This window comes from Pelophylax lessonae (genome assembly GCF_965119305.1).
Source record: "Pelophylax lessonae genome assembly, chromosome: 2".
In the NCBI taxonomy this organism is placed as follows: Eukaryota; Metazoa; Chordata; class Amphibia; order Anura; family Ranidae; genus Pelophylax; species Pelophylax lessonae.
Genome location: NC_138769.1, coordinates 488,107,579 through 488,126,455, shown reverse-complemented (window position 1 = coordinate 488,126,455; position 18,877 = coordinate 488,107,579). Strand labels below are relative to the sequence as shown.

Sequence of the window (18,877 nt, the reverse complement as noted above, 5' to 3'; positions counted from 1 at the left end):
TTTCTCTGTATTCATTGTGTCCAACAATTTTTTTAAACAGAGCTAGTTTCCTTTTTAGTTAGAGTGTCTATACAGTCCTGGCAAAGCACTTTATTCCAAGCTAAAGACTTGTTGGCACGAGGCACATTTCTTTTTGGGAACCTCCCCTGGGACAGCTCCATCTTTCTCTACGCGTCTCTTGCCCTTAGGGTCAGGTGCTGCGTGTGTTCCCCGATCACCTCCTCTGCAGCAGCCACTTTCATTGCTGTGCAGGGAGTCCCAGGATTGCTGCTTCCTTACGTGCACCAGACTCCCGATTGAGCACAGTCCCTATCCATCCCTGCAGGCTCCAGACCAGTTCCTGTGGATTGGGATGCCAGTCTTATGGTGCAGCGCTGTGTATTTTCCCTTTTTTCCCATTCCGGCATGCTCCTAGACATGGGCGGCCCACTTCCGCCACACCGCCCGGAGGATAGTGGCCGAATCTAATGCACCCTCTGCGTCACCGGCTCCATGAGAGTGAAGCATGCCTCTGCACTCCCACTGTCTACCATGATAGGAAGAAAGGAGACACCAGCTTAATGCTGCCCATCAGAAAACACAGACTCTGCGATACCTGCAAGGACCGGGTAATCTTCCACTGTGGCTCCCCCCTAAAGGATGCCAAAACAGGAAGAAGAGGTTCTCCAATTCCCCCTCCCCATACCACAGGTACCAGGGGGGCCAGAGTTCCCCAGCTAACCCTTCCCCAGGGACACTGCCCCAGATTAAGGAAAGGCCATGGTCAGGAGGCTCCTGCCACCTAGCACCGAGGCCTGGCAGTGGAAAAAAAATATCAGTATCTTGCAGTGATCCTGTCTGGCCGAGGAAACACAAAATATCTAGGGGGGTCTCGGTCTCACACCTGTATTTAAACTAATGTGGCTTGTGTTTCCTATGCTCGGTTGGAGGAGCCTCTCTCTCTCTCATTAGGCTGTCCTGGAAGATAACTGGGGAAAGAAAGTTTAAAAAAGGAAACTTATACAACCAAAGCATCTAAGAGTTGGTAAGCTGCACATGAATGCGCTGAGCACTCCGAAACTGTCTGGTCCGTACTGGCAACACTGGTCGAAGAGAAGAGAAGGCAGCAGGGATTTCAAATTCCTGTACTGCATGGCGGGCTTGAGGGAGCATTAACAGCTCAGGATTGCACAAGGAAGTACAGAGGGGACCAGGGAGAGGTCCAGTGTTGGGTCACCTTTACAAATCCTCTGTAAAAGGTGAACATTTTAGGGAAGCCCTTTCAATTGCACTCAATGCACCAAAAAGAAGAATGTACTGATTTCTGTAATGCGACACACTACAGCACATGGCAGTGGGCAAGGTGCATTGGGGTGCCCTCCACAATGACACTGCATTGCACCAACATATAGGGCTAAGTGTAACTTCATTTCTGTTGAGAAACAATCTCCCCTCGGTAGTCTATGTATATTGCATAGATTTTAAACTTTGCAGAACCCTATTTTTTTGTTCTAAAGAAATGGTTGTTTGTTTCACCAGGTCATTCCTGAATATAGGGCCTGTGTTCATTATGACCACTTGAGCAGGTGGTCGTGTTTAAATGAGAAAAGCTGCATCATCTGCATCCCTTTATTTAGGCAAGCATCAGACTTCGTCTCACCAAAAACAAAACTCCCATCGCAGAGGATGTCTAAAATTTGAAAATCAGAGAGCCAATCCTCCAGGTTGCTAAATTACATTGAAGTTTTTCAGTTTTAGAAAATTACTGCAGCTACAGATTGAAATAGCAAATTGAAAGGTAATAAAAAAACAACACATTAGCTTAACGATTTTAGGTACTTTTTTTATGAAAGCAGAGTTTTCCTTTGATTAAAGCTTAAAACCTAACAAGCTAAGCTATACAATACTAAATACTACAATGGATAAACTACACAAAATGTAGAAGAATGTAACACCTACAGTTAAATAAAGCCTATGAAAGAAAGTTTATTGCATCAGTCACACTGCAAACATGAGAAAAGGACGTTTTCATTGGGTCACATTTTTTATGATGGCAGACATAACATTTATTTATAACGATAGCTGTAAAAACATCATATGGATAATGTATATATACACAGACATCTACTGTATATGTGAAATGTAATTATGAGCACTCCTGACATTCTACAGCATGCCACCACCTTCCTCTGCTTTACCCATGCTTTGTTGGTATAACATTCTGCAGCAAAGACTGAGTACAACTAAAACACTCACAAAATAAGATTACTACCAAGGAACACTTCCCATGAAAAAGCAACCTTTAATTTCTACAACACAACATACAATGAGCATAGTTTTTCTTTTCTCGCTTACATTAAAAAGATTTTGTTTGAAAGTAGACTTGTTTATATGTATGGTTTTAGAGCCCATTCAGACTAGCGCGACACGACTTTGGGGGGGCGACATGTGAAGTCGCGTGCACCCGACTTCGGCGCGACTTGCAGAGACTTTACATAATGGAAGTCAATGCAAGTCGCTCCGAGGTCGACCCAAAGTAGTACAGGACCCTTTTTCTAAGTCGGAGCGACTTGTGTCGCTCCTATTTGAACCGGTCCTGTAGTGGTCAATGGACCGTGACATAGCGCGACTTGTCAGGCTGACAAGTCGCCTGACAAGTCGCGCTAATGTGAATGGGCTCTTATAGTGTGAACAAGCCCTTAAAGTGATACTAAAGTCTCGTTAAAAATAACAAACATGTTATACTTACCTGCTCTTCTTGGGTCCTTCTTCTGTGATCCTGGCCCCTCCCTCCTGCCGAGTGCCCCCACAGCAAGCAGCTTGCTATAGGGGAAACCAAGCCACAGTTCCCCGTATCCATTCAGACACAGATCTGCCCCACCCCCTTTCTCTCCTCATTGGCTACCTGACTTTGATTGACAGCTGCGGGAGCAAATGGCGCTGCACTGCTGTCTCAGCCAATGAGGAGGGGAGTCCTGGGAAAATTAGCCCCTTGAGTGGGGCCGTGTCCGCAAGCAATAATCGCATGAAAAATCCGACAGGCTGGTTGTACTAAAGTTGATAGCTGGATCAACTTAGGTACATTCAGCCTGCCCCTACATTGTTCCAATCTCAGTCTTTTCCTACTGAACCGGCAGAGATTTGACCGGTCTATGGCCAGCTTAAGGGTTACTTGTTTAGTTCTAGGGGACATACCTGAGCCTCTGCACTGCTAGACCAATCTCTGCAACACCTACTCTCCCATGCCCAACATTCTAAGGTCCGGACGTCTTTAAGACCAATGTAGGGACGTGCCCTGCACTGGATACAACATCAAGGGACAGTACACTGCCATCTACCAAGGGAGCAGAGAATAAGGTCCATTAAATTGCTTTTACTCTCCCCTAGACTAAGATTAAACCAATCAAGTAAATGGGGGTGTGCCACAACCACGTACAATGCACAAACATAGGTCTGACTGAGGGCTTCTTGTCTCTTTTTATTCATTGATGGAATGTGAATTGCCTGAGCTTTAATTTTATGTATATATCAGCAGCAGATCATGCAGAATGTATGTACCAAGTTAACATCATGTATGTCGAGGACGGAAACTGATCGATCACAGCCATCTGATGGGTAGATCATGATCCCACCATGTCAGTCACCATCTCCTGAGGACTTCCTGCACTCTGCCAAGTGCAGCTACATCTAAGGTCTATGAAAGCAGCAGAGAATATTTTGTGCTGTGGAACTAATTGAATTAACTACAGTTTACGCCTGTACTCTGTATCGGTTACTTCTGATCTCTGCTCTATTCATTGCTTACTTCTGACACTGCACTTTGCATTATATACTAATGACCTCTGAAGTACCTAGTCCTTCCTTCCTGACCCTCTTCTACCCTCTCACAGGAGACTCAGCAGCACTGGGAGCCATTGGCTACTGCTACTGATAGTCAAATCCTGTAAGGAGGGCAGGGCCGAGCTGCACTGTATGTGTCCACAGATGTACACAGCCTGCAGAAGCAGCTTGCTTTGGGGGAAGTGGAGGATCGAAGATCACCAGTGGGGAACAGAAAAGGTGGTTCGGGCCAACTCTGTGCAAAACCAACATGTTTTGCTATTTTTGAGAACAAAAAATAATGAAGGTTTGCCATCTTAAATGGAATATACAGAAACGTTAAATTATGTATAGGCAACACTTTAAAAAATAGATAGCAGTTCACTTCCCGGTATGCAAGGGTCCCGAGACACTCCTGTTTATTCCCAATGCATATCTCATTACTATACAGTTTTCAGACAGTACAGATACAATACAATTCAAAACAAGAGGGTTGGAAGGACTTTGCTTACATTCTAAAAGTCTCATAGCTGTATATATGTAGTATGAGATCATGTAAGGCACTGCTGCCTCTGACTATTAGCCTTAGAGATTTGGAGTAATAATTAGTGAGGTCTGCACTGTGCTGCTCACTGTCCCCATTGCTGGTGAAGCTCTATCTTAGAACCTGCAATGAAACATCTCCCTGCTTCTGTGGATCTGTGCTTTCTGTCCATCTCCAGCGGCAACATAAATATTTCCCTACTGGTTTTCAAATCATAAGCCAACTAGAGAATGACTTGACATAAAGGAAGCAAAGCCTGCTCCTCTACCAAGATAGCCGACTTCAAAAGAGACACAGTGTGCAGAAAAAGGTGTAATAAGTCAGCTAAATGGAAATCATCAGCTGCAAGCCGCCTACAGGTTATACTGGTGAGCAGTTCTTTGAGCACAGCTTTTACCATTCAAATTCTCTTTAAATAAACCTATGTACTATGACTGCGTTGGAATATAGTTATTGCACATGGTGACAAGGTATAGCATAGCAGTAGTTTTCACACGATGAATGTATCTAGAGACCCCAAAAGTGCAGTTACCACTCAGTGTATCTCCTTTCCCATTCCCCTTAAAGTACTCTGTTCACCTGTCCCCAATAAGGCTTATACTCAGAAGTGCTGAAGACCCCGTTCACACTGGGGCGACTTGTCAGGTGACCTGGTCGCCTGACAATTAGCATGCCATAGAGTACAGGACCCGTTCTAATAGGAGCGACACAAGTCTCTCCGACTTAGGAAAAGGGTCCTTTACTACTTTGGGGTGACCTGGAGCGACCTGCATTGACTTCAATGATATGAAGTCCGTGCATGCCGCTCCGAGGTCGCGGTGCGAGCTGTGCACCGTGACTTCACAGGTCGCCCCGGGAAGTCGGGTCGCCTGTATGTGAACCGGCTCTAAGAGTTATCGGGATTGCGATGAAAGAACCACACAGGAACATTTTTGAGAAGCAAGTGACCTGGTGAACAGATGAGAATAAGACTAGGAGGGAGAGCTGGGGTGCTCTGGTATAATAATTGTAACTGCAACGAATGCCTCATACACACGTTCAGATAATCGTACGAAAATAATTGCTTTTCAACTTGATCGCACGATAATCTGATCGTTGGTACACAGCTTTAGACAGCCGATCCAACAAAATCCGAAGGGACAAACACGAAAACTTGTCGTACGATAGCCTAGCGAACGATAATCGTTTAATCAGTACAGTATGGGCCCACTAAAAATCGATCAACAAAGACCGCACGTGATCAGAAACTCTAAAATAGCATGGAAAAATGTTTTTGTTTTGCCCCATCTGATATGCAGCTAAGCAACCAGGAAGCTTTTCTAGAATCATACGAAAAAAATCATACGTTTATATACATTGTTGAATTCGATATTAGTATCACGCAACAAAATGCGAAAGATAAGTCGTCCGATTATCTGAACGTGTGTACAGGGCATAAGGGGCAGTTACACTTTATTGCCTGACATTGACTTACTAATTGTATGGTTTTCCATTTTGTGGAGATTCCCCCCTTTGGTCTTATCATCGGGGATATATACTGGAACAAACCAAAACACTTATCTGTAAAATGTGAAATGGTAATTCCCTTTCTCGGCCTGTTACAATCTATTTCTGTGTCAGTGCCAACTGCCATCCTTCTTTCTAGTCACAGGTGCTGGAAAGTGAGGTGAAATCTCCCCTATGGGGTCAATAAAGAATTGACAGAAATACTTTGCTCTTTCCAAGCATATACAAATCAAAAGAATAACATGCTGGACTGTGAGTGCAGCAGATTTATCAACCCCAGATTAGGTAAAAACTGCAGGGTGTAGGTATAGTCCAACTTTAGTTTTCTACCTTGTTGCAAAAAAATGCATAAAATTGTAAGCAGACACCACCTACATTCCCTTATACTAGCAATCCCTGTCAGGGTAAAATAAATTCTATATAATCAATCTAGCCGAGAGCAATAAGGAAATACAAGATTCTTAGCAGGCATGTCTTAACCTACTCCCTTACGGCGTTTGTACAGGAGTCATTTGGGGAGATTACACAAGAGTATGGATTAAATGGTCCCTAGCAACAAAAAAAAAAAAAAAGAAGTGTTTAGTTTGTCAAGCGAATGCCAGGCTGCAATAACTGGTATGTGCTGTTTATTATTCCCAGATCTGCACTCTCTCAAGCTGGCAGATATCTTGAATATTTTTTAAATACCTATATTATGATAGCATGTTAAAGCGGAACTACACCCGTTGTTTTAACCACTTTCCAAAACAGTTACAATTTTTTTTTTTTTTGGCATGAGAATGCAATCGCAATTAAAGGTGGCCGCAAAATTTGGTCAAAAGATTAATGGAAAAAAAAAAACTATTCTTTTTGATAATACAGTTAGTTATGAAATTGAAATGGTGTACTGGGTCCCATGGTAGATAGAGTGGTATTAAACCCAAAATATAATATATTGCAGCTTACCAATCATATGTGGCCACTGTGTCAGTTTTCTTTTTTTTAGGCTTTTTTCACCTGATGATGTGATCCGTAACACACCTGTATGTGCCCCCACTCTGAATGAGACACCTTTCCACAGCAGCATTTTGAGTCGGGGGGGGGGGGGAAAGTTATATGGACTAACAGCTTTAAATACACTAACAAATTGAAGCCAACCCCCAGCGAATACTTTATTAGCAGTTACAGCAACCATTTTGAAATGTAAAACATGAGAATTGTAAGCACTCTTGCTAGTGTTAAATAGCTTGTCTCATCTCTGTAACTGGTACATTCTTCTGGAGAGCTTGTTCTTTTGAAAAACAGACTTTCTGGCTGTATCACCAGATGAAAATAGAATAAAGAAAGCTTAAAAAAGAAAACGAATGCAACCATCACATCTAAGAATTAGTAAGCTTCAATATAACAAACCTTTGCTTTTGGGTTTAAGACACTTTAAGCACTGTGGATTGGATCGATGACTGGTCGGTCTGTCATAGAGTGAATTAGGAGAAAGAGAAAGAAGCGCTCAGTTAACAGGACATAAAGTTAGTTTAGGTTGGTGGCAGAAGGTCATTGGTTCACAGTGTGGTTTGATACCCTTGAGTATATTGGAGAAATTGTACCTATTGAGACCCTACAATCTATAGGTAAGGTTTGAATGAAAGATTCCCAGACAAAAGGATTTGTGATCCTTGTGTAGGGAGGTCTCCACCGATTCAAGAGTTTATCTACAGACAACGAGAAAGTGGGAGAATCGGGATAAATCCATGTGTACAGAAGGGATTTTCTTGACACAAGAGATATAATGATGAAAAGTGGTTTGTAACTTCTAGAAATGTTGGCTCTTGGAATGTCAGTCAGGCCAAAGAGTTCCTGTCCTGGGGTTCCTTGGCAGTAAAGGATAGCAGGGTTTTTAAAACAGCCTTTTAGAGAAATGATGCATTACTTTTCTCCAAATTATACTTAAATTGGAATTAAAGCCCCCAGAAGCTGTTAGCCATGCGATAGTATGCACATTGCACAGCATAGTGAGTTTTTTCAAACGATCCCCTCCAGTGCAACGCTATCAGTGTTCCCACTGATCACATGCATTTCCATCTTCTCCTGGTCTTCCTTCCAAGTTCAGGGACTGTGCCACCCCTTGACTGCATGCAGACAGGAGTCCCATCATTACAGCACAGAGCCAGGTCATAAATTAATGCTGACAGACATTGAGAAGCCGTTATGACAAAAGAGATCAATAGGGTCTCTTCCATCATAAAAATACTACCTGTCAGTTTTTATTTTTTGGGGTTAAATTAAACTTTAAAGTCCCACCCAGGTTTCATCCCTATCCTGTTATCCACCCTTTTCCACTGTCTGTGTACAAGGAAGGAAGGAAGGAAGGAGGATTTAGGGCCAGTACAAGGGCATGCACTTTTGTGCATTTCTGTACATTTTTCACAACCAGTTCATTTCAATGGTTGCCAAATGCGCGGGACCATAAGGAAAAGTACAGCAGGCGCAAGGTTTAAAAATCAAACCACACCAAACATGGTATCGTGCGTTTCAATAACCACAAACATGCGTGTTTGCTAGATACGCTGGAGTGCCACAAACAAATGATGGCACCCACCAGTAGAAGAAACATGTTCCCTTGCAGTGCGAGAAAACTTGCATGGAAATAAAAATGTGTTTCCTGCAACGAGGCTGGTGTGATCCAGTCCTTATTTTTCTTCTGCCCCCGATGAACTGTATTTTATACATCAGCCGCAGCAGAAGGTTCAACTTACTGACTGCCAGCTGTCAGATGGAAGCCATCCGATTGCTACCACATAACCTGGCAACAGCCACTGCGACTGTTATTCACGGTTAAATAATGACCTGTAAAAGTTATGTAAAATGTAGGACCCTAAAGAATGTGCTCTTTCTTGAGCAGACACAGCTTTATGGCCTAACATGCTGCGTATCTATTCGGCACAATTTTATATTCGATTTTCATATTAAAAACTGGGAAATATATTGCGCTTGTATGCTCTAAAATTAAAGCAAAGCTCAGGTTTCAAAAAAATATATACTAGAATAATAATGCATATTTTTGCAGTTAAAAAAAATGTGCATTTAATAATTTGAATGGGGCCTGTGTAGCATTGCACCTGAAATCAGCAGTTTACAGATGCAATGTCAGACTCCTGCACAGCCCTCCTATAGCTTTGTGCCCGTATTCTGGTATGAGCTGTGACAAAGCTAAAAGGAAGAATAAATGAACTACAAGCATGCTGAACTGCATGTTCACTGTCCATTCAACCTACAAGTACATCTTCTGCCGTGGCAGAAAGTCGCCATTTTTTTTATTCACAGAGCTATGAATGAATGCTTAAGCTGTGTGGGCAAAGTCCTGCACAGTTGTGCTGTTTTAAAAAAGTGACAGCGGATGCAGAGAGAAGATCCCCTGCTCACAGTCAGAGAAAGGGGAGCTCTGGTAGTGGGTACATAGGAGAATGCTCTAGCACTGAGAGGCATTGGGTGCATGGTCTGGTCGGAGTCCAGGCTGAGGTTGACATTCATAAACCCAATATAGGGACAACATGGATGTGAGACTTCAGAGAGTCCTTTCTTTACTGCCAGTGATTGAAGCAGCTCGGATGAGCTCCCCTCTGTGCCAGCACTCCCTGTGGCGAATGCTTGAGATCCATAACCTGTTTCAGTAAACTTGAGCAGCACACAAAGCAGTCCAGAATACAATAGCCAGCAGATGAGGTTCTGACACCCATGTTGTTTAAGCTAGTTACACATGGGCCATAAATCGGCCGAAAATGGATGGTCACTGGCCAACTTTCAGCACGTGTGCATAGCTCCTTGACCAGCTTCTGTGAAATGAGCTTGCTACAAAAACCAGCATCCGATCAGAACTTACAGCCAATGGCTACAAGTGGTGATCAGTGTATTCTGGCTAAGGGGCAGCCCCCCTCTTAGAGAACAATAGCTCAGCGGGGGAGATCACTGTACTGACATTGGATGTGTTAGTACAGCTATCTGCAAGTTTTTTTATGTTCAGTCTGCTGGGTTGAATGAAATAAAAACTTCCCATATGTACCCAACCTTAGCGTGGATGGGGAAATTGACTAAAGACCTAACTGACAAAGGCTAGCTTTAAAGGAACTTTACTTCTGTCCAGCTCAAACTAATGAGAGGTGCCTTGTAAAGACAAGACTGCAGATTCATACACTATGAAAGAAATGTACGCAGACAAAGCATTTACCTTATGTAGGTATTAAATAATACCTGGATAGCTAGTTTAACACGTAATCGTTAAATCACCAGCATACTACGCAATGCATAGCAGCGACAGGATATGAGGGATCATTCAACTCACCCTGTGACAAACTCCCTAACAAAGTGCACAGCAACAAGTACACACACATCCCTCCTGCTGCAATTCAAGTGTGTCTCCTTTGTAGTCACAAAAATGAATGGTACATTTCCAGTCAACCTAGTGATCTGATGTCAAAATAAAGTACAAGGTTACTAGTGAGCAGTGAGCTTTTCAGGCTTGCTAGGACTTCCTGGACAACATTTACTCATACATTCTGACATATCTTCTACTGCCACAGGTCAGGTTATCACTTTCATCATCTTAGGAAAGCTTAGGATGTTTTTTTAATGTGTATATCCCCTCAAGGATACATCATGGAAAAAGAAACAATGTCTACTAGATGTTAACATGTGTCATTTATTTCATTCCTATCAAAATAGCAGAAGAAAAAAGAACAGAGCACATTACAGGGAATTCATAACTAAATAAGAGTACATAAATTAAATTTCACCACTTCAGCCCCGGAAGGTTTTACCCCCTTAATGACCAGGCCATGTTATACAATACGGCATTGCCTTACTTAAACGCTGTACACAAATAATATTGATGTCCTTTCCCCCCCCCCACAAATAGAGCTTTCTTAAGGTGGTATTTGATCACCTCTGCCGTTTTTATTTTTTGTGCTATAAACAAAAAAAAAAAAAAAAAAAAAACACCATTTTGAAAAGAATATATATATATTTTTTTCCTTTCTGCTATAAAACACATCAAATAAAAAAAATAAAAAAAAATTGAATTTCTTTATCAATTTGGGCTAATAGTATTCTGCTACATTTTTGGTAAAAAAAAATTCCAATAAGCGTATATTGATTGGTTTGCGCAAAAGTTAACGTGTCTACAAACTATGACCACCAAGTTTACAGTTAAAAAAAGAAATGTGTATATATATATATATATATATATATATATATAGCAAAAATATGGTAAGCCCTTGCGCTCAGGAAAATCCGCTGGAACCTGCCTAACTGCTGCTACTTATACATACAATATGTTATAATAAAGAAATATCATGTGTACCTCAAACCATAGGTGTCTTTAATGTGACACCTATGGTTTGAGGTACACATGAGATTTATTTATAATAAACTATGGGATCTATTTATGGACTTCTTATTTTTTTACTATTAATTAATGTTTTTACTACTATTAGCGGGATTGCAAAATTGCAGCAGACAAATCTGGCACTAAGCGACACTTTTTTGGGGACCAGTGACACCAATACAGTAATCAGTGCTAAAAAAAAATGCAGTCACTGTATAAATGACACTGGCAGGGTAGGGGTTATATTTAGGGGTGATCAAAGGGTTAAAGTGATTGTAAAGGTTCGCTTGTTTTTTTGGGGTTTTTTTTTTTTTTTTAAACATTAGTTATACTTACCTACTCTGTGCATGGGTTTTGCACAGAGCGGCTCTGATCCTACTTTTCTGGGGTGCCTCAGCGGCGCTCCTGGCTGCTCCTCTTCATTGGGTGCCCCCATGGACAGCTGTTTTCCATGGGGGCACCCGCGTGGGCATGCTCACAAGTCCCACTGTTGCGTCCATTGACACAGACAGCAAGACTCCAGCTCCCATGTGACTGGATTTGATTGACAGCAATGGCTCCCGCTGCTATCAATCTATCCAACAAGGACCTGAGACAGTGGCAAGAGCCGCTGGGCTCATGCTAATATTGCTGGAAGGTTCGGGTTTAATTATAAATAATGGGGGGGGGGGGATATGGGGGACCAGCTGCAACCAAGAAGGTTTTTCACCTTAATAGAATGCATTAAGGCAAAAAACGTTGAGACTTTACAACTCCTTTAAGTGTGCTCAGAGGAAGTATGGATGCACTAGAGGAAAACCGCGTGCACCCCAAATCTCATGCACAAAATGACGTACTTGTACGTGATTTCGCGCAGCCGGTCCACCGTGCCACAATATACATGTGGCGGGCAGTCCGGAAGTAGTTAAACTTGTAAGAAAAAAAAAAACAAAATGCAAAAAGTTACCTGGCAACTTCCAGTAAGGTGAATGCCTCACTATTACACCTACATGACTGGTGTGGGCAGGGCTGCTGTTAAAAATCACAGGGCCCCATACAGCCTACATGACAGGGCCCCCTTCCGAAAGTGACTGAGTGACATTTATCAGTCCCTTTCTCTATAGCCTCAACTGCACAGAAGAATGAATAGAAAGCACTCCAAGGCTTCCTGCTTATTCACAAACCGAAGCATAGTAAACACATGTTACTATGCTTTGCTGGTAGGAAACCAATCACTCATGTGTCTATCACTCACTGTGTTCATTCAGCAAAGGAAGGGGCCAGTAAATTACATATTTGCCAGCGCCTTCTTCTGTTCTCCATCTTGAAACCCCCCCCCCCCCCCCCCGTGTTCCTGAATCAGGAGAGGAGGGAAGCTGGCAGCACTGCAGGGGAAAGGGGCACACAGAGGGGCCTGGACAGCAGATGGAAGGGGCTCATGTGCAAGAACCAATCCCCCTGCAGTGCAGCCGGAGGAGGAAAGAAGAGGAGAAGCTGGCAGCGTGAAGGGGGGGACCTCCTGCTTAACAGGTACCTGGGCTCCCATTTGAACTGATGGGGCTCCGGCCCAGTACAGGAGGGATGGCTGTACTGCCTTATCAGCAGCCACATCAGATCACTTACATTTGTGATATTTAAAGCTACAACTTTACACTTTCATAAAAGTTTTCCTGTAAAGGCATGTACTGATGTGTACAGGCATATACCTACAAAGAGCCCATTCTGTCATACAGTCCTATGAGCAAAATTACACATCAGCTGGCATCCCCCGATGTGGATTATCGAGGTGTATTTTATGCTGTACATCTATATACACGTGTTAAATTCCAGGTGCATGAGTCCTAAAGCTTCACCTTTTTCAAACTCTCATTAAAAAGCAAATACAATCAACTTTGTAAATGACGTGAAGAATTCCACTGTGACCAATCAGAAATGTTCAATTACAAGAGGCGACTGTCTTTAGAACATTCTCATAACACCACACTGCCAGAAAACATTCCATGTATGCACAGAACCCCCATAGCAACAAGCAGCAAGCTGAAATCCTAATAATAGAGCCAACACACAGGTAAGGTCTCATCCACACTGCCAATGACATACATTGACTGTACATTCACAGGACATGATTTTACTTGGTACAGGTCACCTCTCTATAGGTACATTCAATTTAGCTGCATTTAAAGAAACAGAAAATTGTATGTGGAGGGGAAGATACACTGAATGGACAGGAGAAATTAAAGCCAGACTCTGGGTACAAAAAAACACTTGCAGTGGTGTTTCCCCACTCTGCATTGGTAAATGCTTGTGAAGCCTAAAAGGGTAGAATGAGAGGCTGCATTACTTACCCAACTCCCTAACTCCAGTGCTGCTCTCTTCATTGCAAAGATCTGCTCACAGAACTGGAGGGAGGGAGGAATCAGGTATGTACACCTTACTCATACAACCCTAGACATACACTGCACTATGGGTGGGGGAGGGGAGGGCTGCTTTTTCCTGGAACAAGAATTTAAATGCTCACTGACATCTAAGTGAACAAGAAAAGCATGTATTATTTCCTTCCTTGATCCTCTGCTCCTGGAGGCTACTCATTGCTGCAAGATCAGTCCTGCAGCCTCTTCTCCTCTGTGCTCTGGTGATCAGATGCCTCTGACACCATCAAGACTGATACAGAGCCCATAGCCCTGCACTGGATTGTGAGGACACCGAAAACAGTCCACCAATGGAACATAGGAGAGCATGGTCTGCCACAGGATTGGCCAAGTAAAACTGCTTTTCCCAATCCCTAGACCTAAGGCCCCTTTCACACGGGTGTTTTGTTTGTTTTATCAGTTCAGACACGTTTTTTCAAATAAACAACGGATTCAGTTTTTACATCCACTACCGATGAAAAAATGGACTGTTATGTACGATAACATTTGTTTTTCCTTTGTTCTGGATGTTGAAGAATGAGGAGGTAAACAGCTGGAAAAGGACAATCATCCATTTACATCCATTTTTCCATAGAGATGCACTGATGTCCATTTTTCACCTGTCAACAGATGAATGAAAAACGGACAAACGGAATGCCGGTGTAAAGGGGCCTAAAAGGACCCATTTGTTGTATCGGAGGGTGCTGCTCTGTTGGGTGCATAGTCTCCTCTTGGATAGTATATGTGCTTTCACGTTCAGATCGTCTCTTGCCGGACACCCTTCTCCCTCCCTACCCCTTACGCCCCCCTTTCTTCCTCCCTTTGCCCCCCTTCTACCTTTCTCTCTTCTTTTTCTGTTCCATAAAAGCAAGCAAGGGAAGTGCTGGGCCTGTCATTAACATAGCGTTGGCGTATACAAGAATGCTTTCTTTTGTGTTTATCACTGATTTGTAATCTAAACTACTTGTATATTGTTCTGGATGTCTCCCTTTCCCTGCTTTAATAAAAATTTATATTTGGAAAAAAAGGGGGCCTAAAAGAGAATGGAAAGTAGAACGTAAGCAAATATTTTTTGAAGAAGTATGGCCAAAGCGATTTGGGCTGTACTCCTATAGATCACAGGACCGCAGTACATTCTGCACTCTTGTGACCCGTTTCCAGTCACAGCAGTCTAAAGCCGTCACTCAGCAGGTCCAGGCTTGGGAAAAATCTCTGTACAGTTAGGATCCACCCAGATTCTTGACTGACAGCTGGCTCAGCCTCTTAGCTCTCCAGTGAGCACTGGAGGGGCAGAGTAGAGAGCTGGTGGCTGACAGTCATGATTCTCTGCGCAGAGGGGAGAACTGAGCGATCAACAGTCTGATCTAGAGGGGGCCAGCTGTAGCTGAGATCGGTGCTGCAGCCATCTAGGCAAGAATTTTTTGTTATTCCCATACTTTAGGTTTTGGATACAATGGGGGGGGGGGGGGTTATATTTTCTAATGGGACACTAGCTTTGGAATTCCCTGACTTTGGAGGGATTTATTATCACTTCCTATTTTGTGTATGGGACAGGAAGTGAAGGGAAATCTCCCCAATGGGACACAGATTTTTTTTTCTTTTTTCACCATCTGACAAGGGTTATAACCTTCCTTTGCTGTATCCAAAATGGAAAAAAAAAAAAAAGTTTGCCTATAGTTCTACTTTAACCCTTGAAAGGCAGGGGTGGGTATACTTTTCCTAGAGTTTGGCTTTAAAGCAGAACTCCAGCCCTCACCAAAAAAAAAATCAGCAGCTACTGTAGCTGATGACTTTTAATATTGGGGCACTTACCTGTCCAGGGATCCTGTGATGTCGGCACCCCAGACAATTTTTTTAATTGGCTGTCAGATGCTGCTGCCATTTCTTGTAAGGGAAACCAGCGTGGCTTCACAGTCGATTGCCTGCTGTGCTGCACAATGTGAATAGCTGGTGGCGGGCCAAACTTCAGGGTGATCTCACCGTGGTGATGTCACCAGGAAGTGGAAGCGGGTACCTGTCAAAAACAGGTACCCACTCCCCCTCCTAAAAGGTGCCAAATGTGGAAGCGGAGGTGGGGGAGGAAGCAAACAACCAGAACTTTCCCTTTTCGGTGGAGCTCTGCTTTAACAAGCATTCAACCGTTGCATGGGGGGGCACTGCAAGGGTATCTTTTGTTGTGCCAAGAGTTGGGTGCTAATAAATCATACCCGACAGGCCAGTGGGAATGTAACCTAATGGTGGCCATACAAACCTTGATTATTTTATCCAATCAAAGTGTGATTCCATCAAAATGTTGTAATCAGTAATTTAAAAGCCATGACTTCCCTTCCTATCGTTTTACATCAGATCTAATCACACTGAGTAAATTGGCCAAAAAGGAATACCACTGATTATTAGTACTGGGCCCCCCGGGCATGAAGCGGACTGTATTTTGACCAATCGTGACTGCCTAGCGAGCAAAGATCCCATTGACAACTTATCCAACTACCAAAGGAAGAACCATCAAAAATCCACTTGTGTGGCATATTGATTTAAAGGGTTATTGACTACAGATTGGTTATCCTGATCAGATGATTGATGGGGAAAGATATAGCTCATTTATGTAAGCGTCTTGGACCCCCATAAGGCTGATGCCATGGAGGGGGGGGTATCCTGGTAGGATAAATATAGCGGGGGTTTTGTGTGTCGTTATGGAATCGCTCCGGGCATCTAGGACTCCCATAAGTCTGACGCCATGGAAGGAGGGGGGTGTCCTGGTAGAATCACTATAGCGGGGGCGTGTCTGTCATTATGGAATCGCTCCGGGCATCTAGGACCCCCATAAGGCTGATGCCATGGAAGGAGGGGGGTGTCCTGGTAGGATCACCATAGCAGGGGCGTGTCTGTCATTATGGAATCGCTCCGGGCGTCTAGGACCCCCATAAGGCTGATGCCATGGAAGGAGGGGGTGTCCTGGTAGGATCACTATAGCGGGGGCGTGTCTGTCATTATGGAATCGCTCCGGGCATCTAGGACCCCCATAAGGCTGATGCCATGGAGGGGGGGGGGGGGTGTCCTGGTAGGATAAATATAGCGGGGGCGTGTCTGTCATTATGGAATCGCTCCGGTCATCTAGGACCCCCATAAGGCTGATGCCATGGAGGGGGGGGGGGGTGTCCTGGTAGGATAAATATAGCGGGGGCGTGTCTGTCATTATGGAATCGCTCCGGTCATCTAGGACCCCCATAAGGCTGATGCCATGGAAGGAGGGGGGTGTCCTGGTAGGATCACTATAGCGGGGGCATCTGTTGTTATGGAATCGCTCCGGGCATCTAGGACCCCCATAAGGCTGATGCCATGGAAGGGGGGTATAGGATCACTATAGCGGAGGCGTCTCTGTCATTATGGAATCGCTCCGGGCATCTAGGACCCCCATAAGTCTGACGCGATGGAAGGGGGGTGTCCTGGTAGGATCACTATAGCAGGGGCGTGTCTGTCGTTATGGAATCGCTCCGGCCAGCGACATCTGTCTGCGCCAGGCTACAGAGGGGGGCGATTCCGGACAGACTCTTTAGGGGTCCTGCGTAAAAAGTTAAACAGAGGGAGCCCCCATTCTTAGTGGGGTGTTGATGTCAGTCAATGATATTCCTAGTGACAGTGCAATGTAGCCGACCATGTGGTCACCCCCCTTACACCACGTGACCCTCCCCCACCTGCCACCTCTTACCAGGAGGACGGAGCCTCGGACCACCTCAGACACGCTCTGCCGGAGCTCCGCCGCGGTGCCAGGCTTGCTGAGTGCCCGGGTGAACTTGCGAGTCTCCGGGTGGGCTGTGTGATGTGAAGACATATCGGCAGAATCACCAATGACCGGGGCCAGGAGTGCGCGTACGGGCGGGGAGGTCTCCCTCCCTTCTTATCCGGACTGTTCATCCGCCGGCACCTTCCTCGCTCATGCCGGGAGCCCAGGGCTCTTCCCACCTCTACACACAGCCAGGCGCGCGCCGCCGGCCCACACGGAATTCCCGGGGAACGTTCGGATGACGCTCGCTCCCGTTGGGCTTGCACCGCGCGGGGGCGCGCATCGCTCTGTGTCAAAATCTTCTTCCCAAGGGGCGTGGTTCGGGAGCGCGCGCCGCTGACAAGCGCACACTGGAGCTCCTTGCTTGACGTCTCACTTGTTGTGATGACGTCGCGGGCCGCTGGATGAAGCCCCGGCGGCCATGTTTGTTGAGGGCTGGGGATAAAAAGACACTGTGAAAAGTGTTGAGAGCCAGTGAAGTCCTGCGTGGTGCTTCTAGCTGAAGTGCATGGCCGTTGTTATGCCTAAGTGAATAGCTTACTGTATGGACTGTGGAATGAGAGGGTTGAGGCCAGCCTTGTTCTCTGCTCACCCCATGAGTGTGGAGGGAGGGCACAGCTGGGAGGCCTTACCTCACACTATTGGAAGCCAAATACAAGACAGCTCTGGTCAGTCTGAGGTGGAGGAAAGGCAGGATATATGCTGAAGATTACACACCCTAAATCACAATAAAGAGGAGCTTTGGTCATATGTGGGAAGATGGAACCACTTACTGACCCTGACTTTTTCTGATTCCTGTTGTTTACAAGTAAAAATCTGTGTTTTTTTGCTTGAAAATCATTTCAAACCCCCAAACCTTATATATATATATGTATATACACAGCATCTCTCAAAAGTGAGTACACCCCTGACATTTTTGTAAATCTTTTATTATATCTTTTCATGTTACAACACTGATGAAATGGCACTTCGCTACAATGTAAAGTAGGGAGTGTACAGCTTGTATAACAGCGTAATTTTGTTGTCCCCTTAACCGGTTGCCGACCGCGCCACGACTATATACTGCGGCGGTCAGCCCCGGCCAGGCAGAGTGACGTATCGATACGTCACTCACCTGTCACTGACTTGCGGGCGGGCGCGCGCCCACCGCGGCTCATTCACAGGCAAGTCAGTGCGTGTGACCGGCGGACTCGATGTCCGCCAGTCACACTACGATCGCTCCTGTGAAGGGAGAAAGACAGAGCGGCTTATGTAAACAAGCCGCCTGTTAGTTCTCCCTGTGTAAAAATGAAGATCTGACAGTTCTACTATGTAGAACTGTTGATCTTTGCTTTTACACCAATATCCCTGCACAGTTAGAATCACGCCCCTAGGACACACTTAACCCCTCCCTGTCCAATAAAGTTAACCCCTTCCCTGCCAGTGTCATTTTTGCAGTAGCAGTGCATATGTATAGCACTGATTACTGCAGTAATGTCACTGGTACCCCCAAAAGTGTTAAAAAT

General features: G+C 44.6%; 1 protein-coding gene across 1 annotated transcript in view; it reads right to left on the bottom strand.

The window, feature by feature from the left end:
• The window catches only part of DOCK9 (dedicator of cytokinesis 9), a 490,995-nt gene extending 473,304 nt beyond the window's left edge, over positions 1-17,691 (bottom strand). Inside the window, exon 1 of the mRNA XM_082245713.1 lies at positions 17,298-17,691. Within this exon, the coding sequence (XP_082101839.1) occupies positions 17,298-17,420 (123 nt within the window). The 5' untranslated portion in view covers positions 17,421-17,691. The remainder of the gene's footprint in view (positions 1-17,297) is intronic.
• Between the last annotated feature and the right edge of the window lie 1,186 nt (positions 17,692-18,877).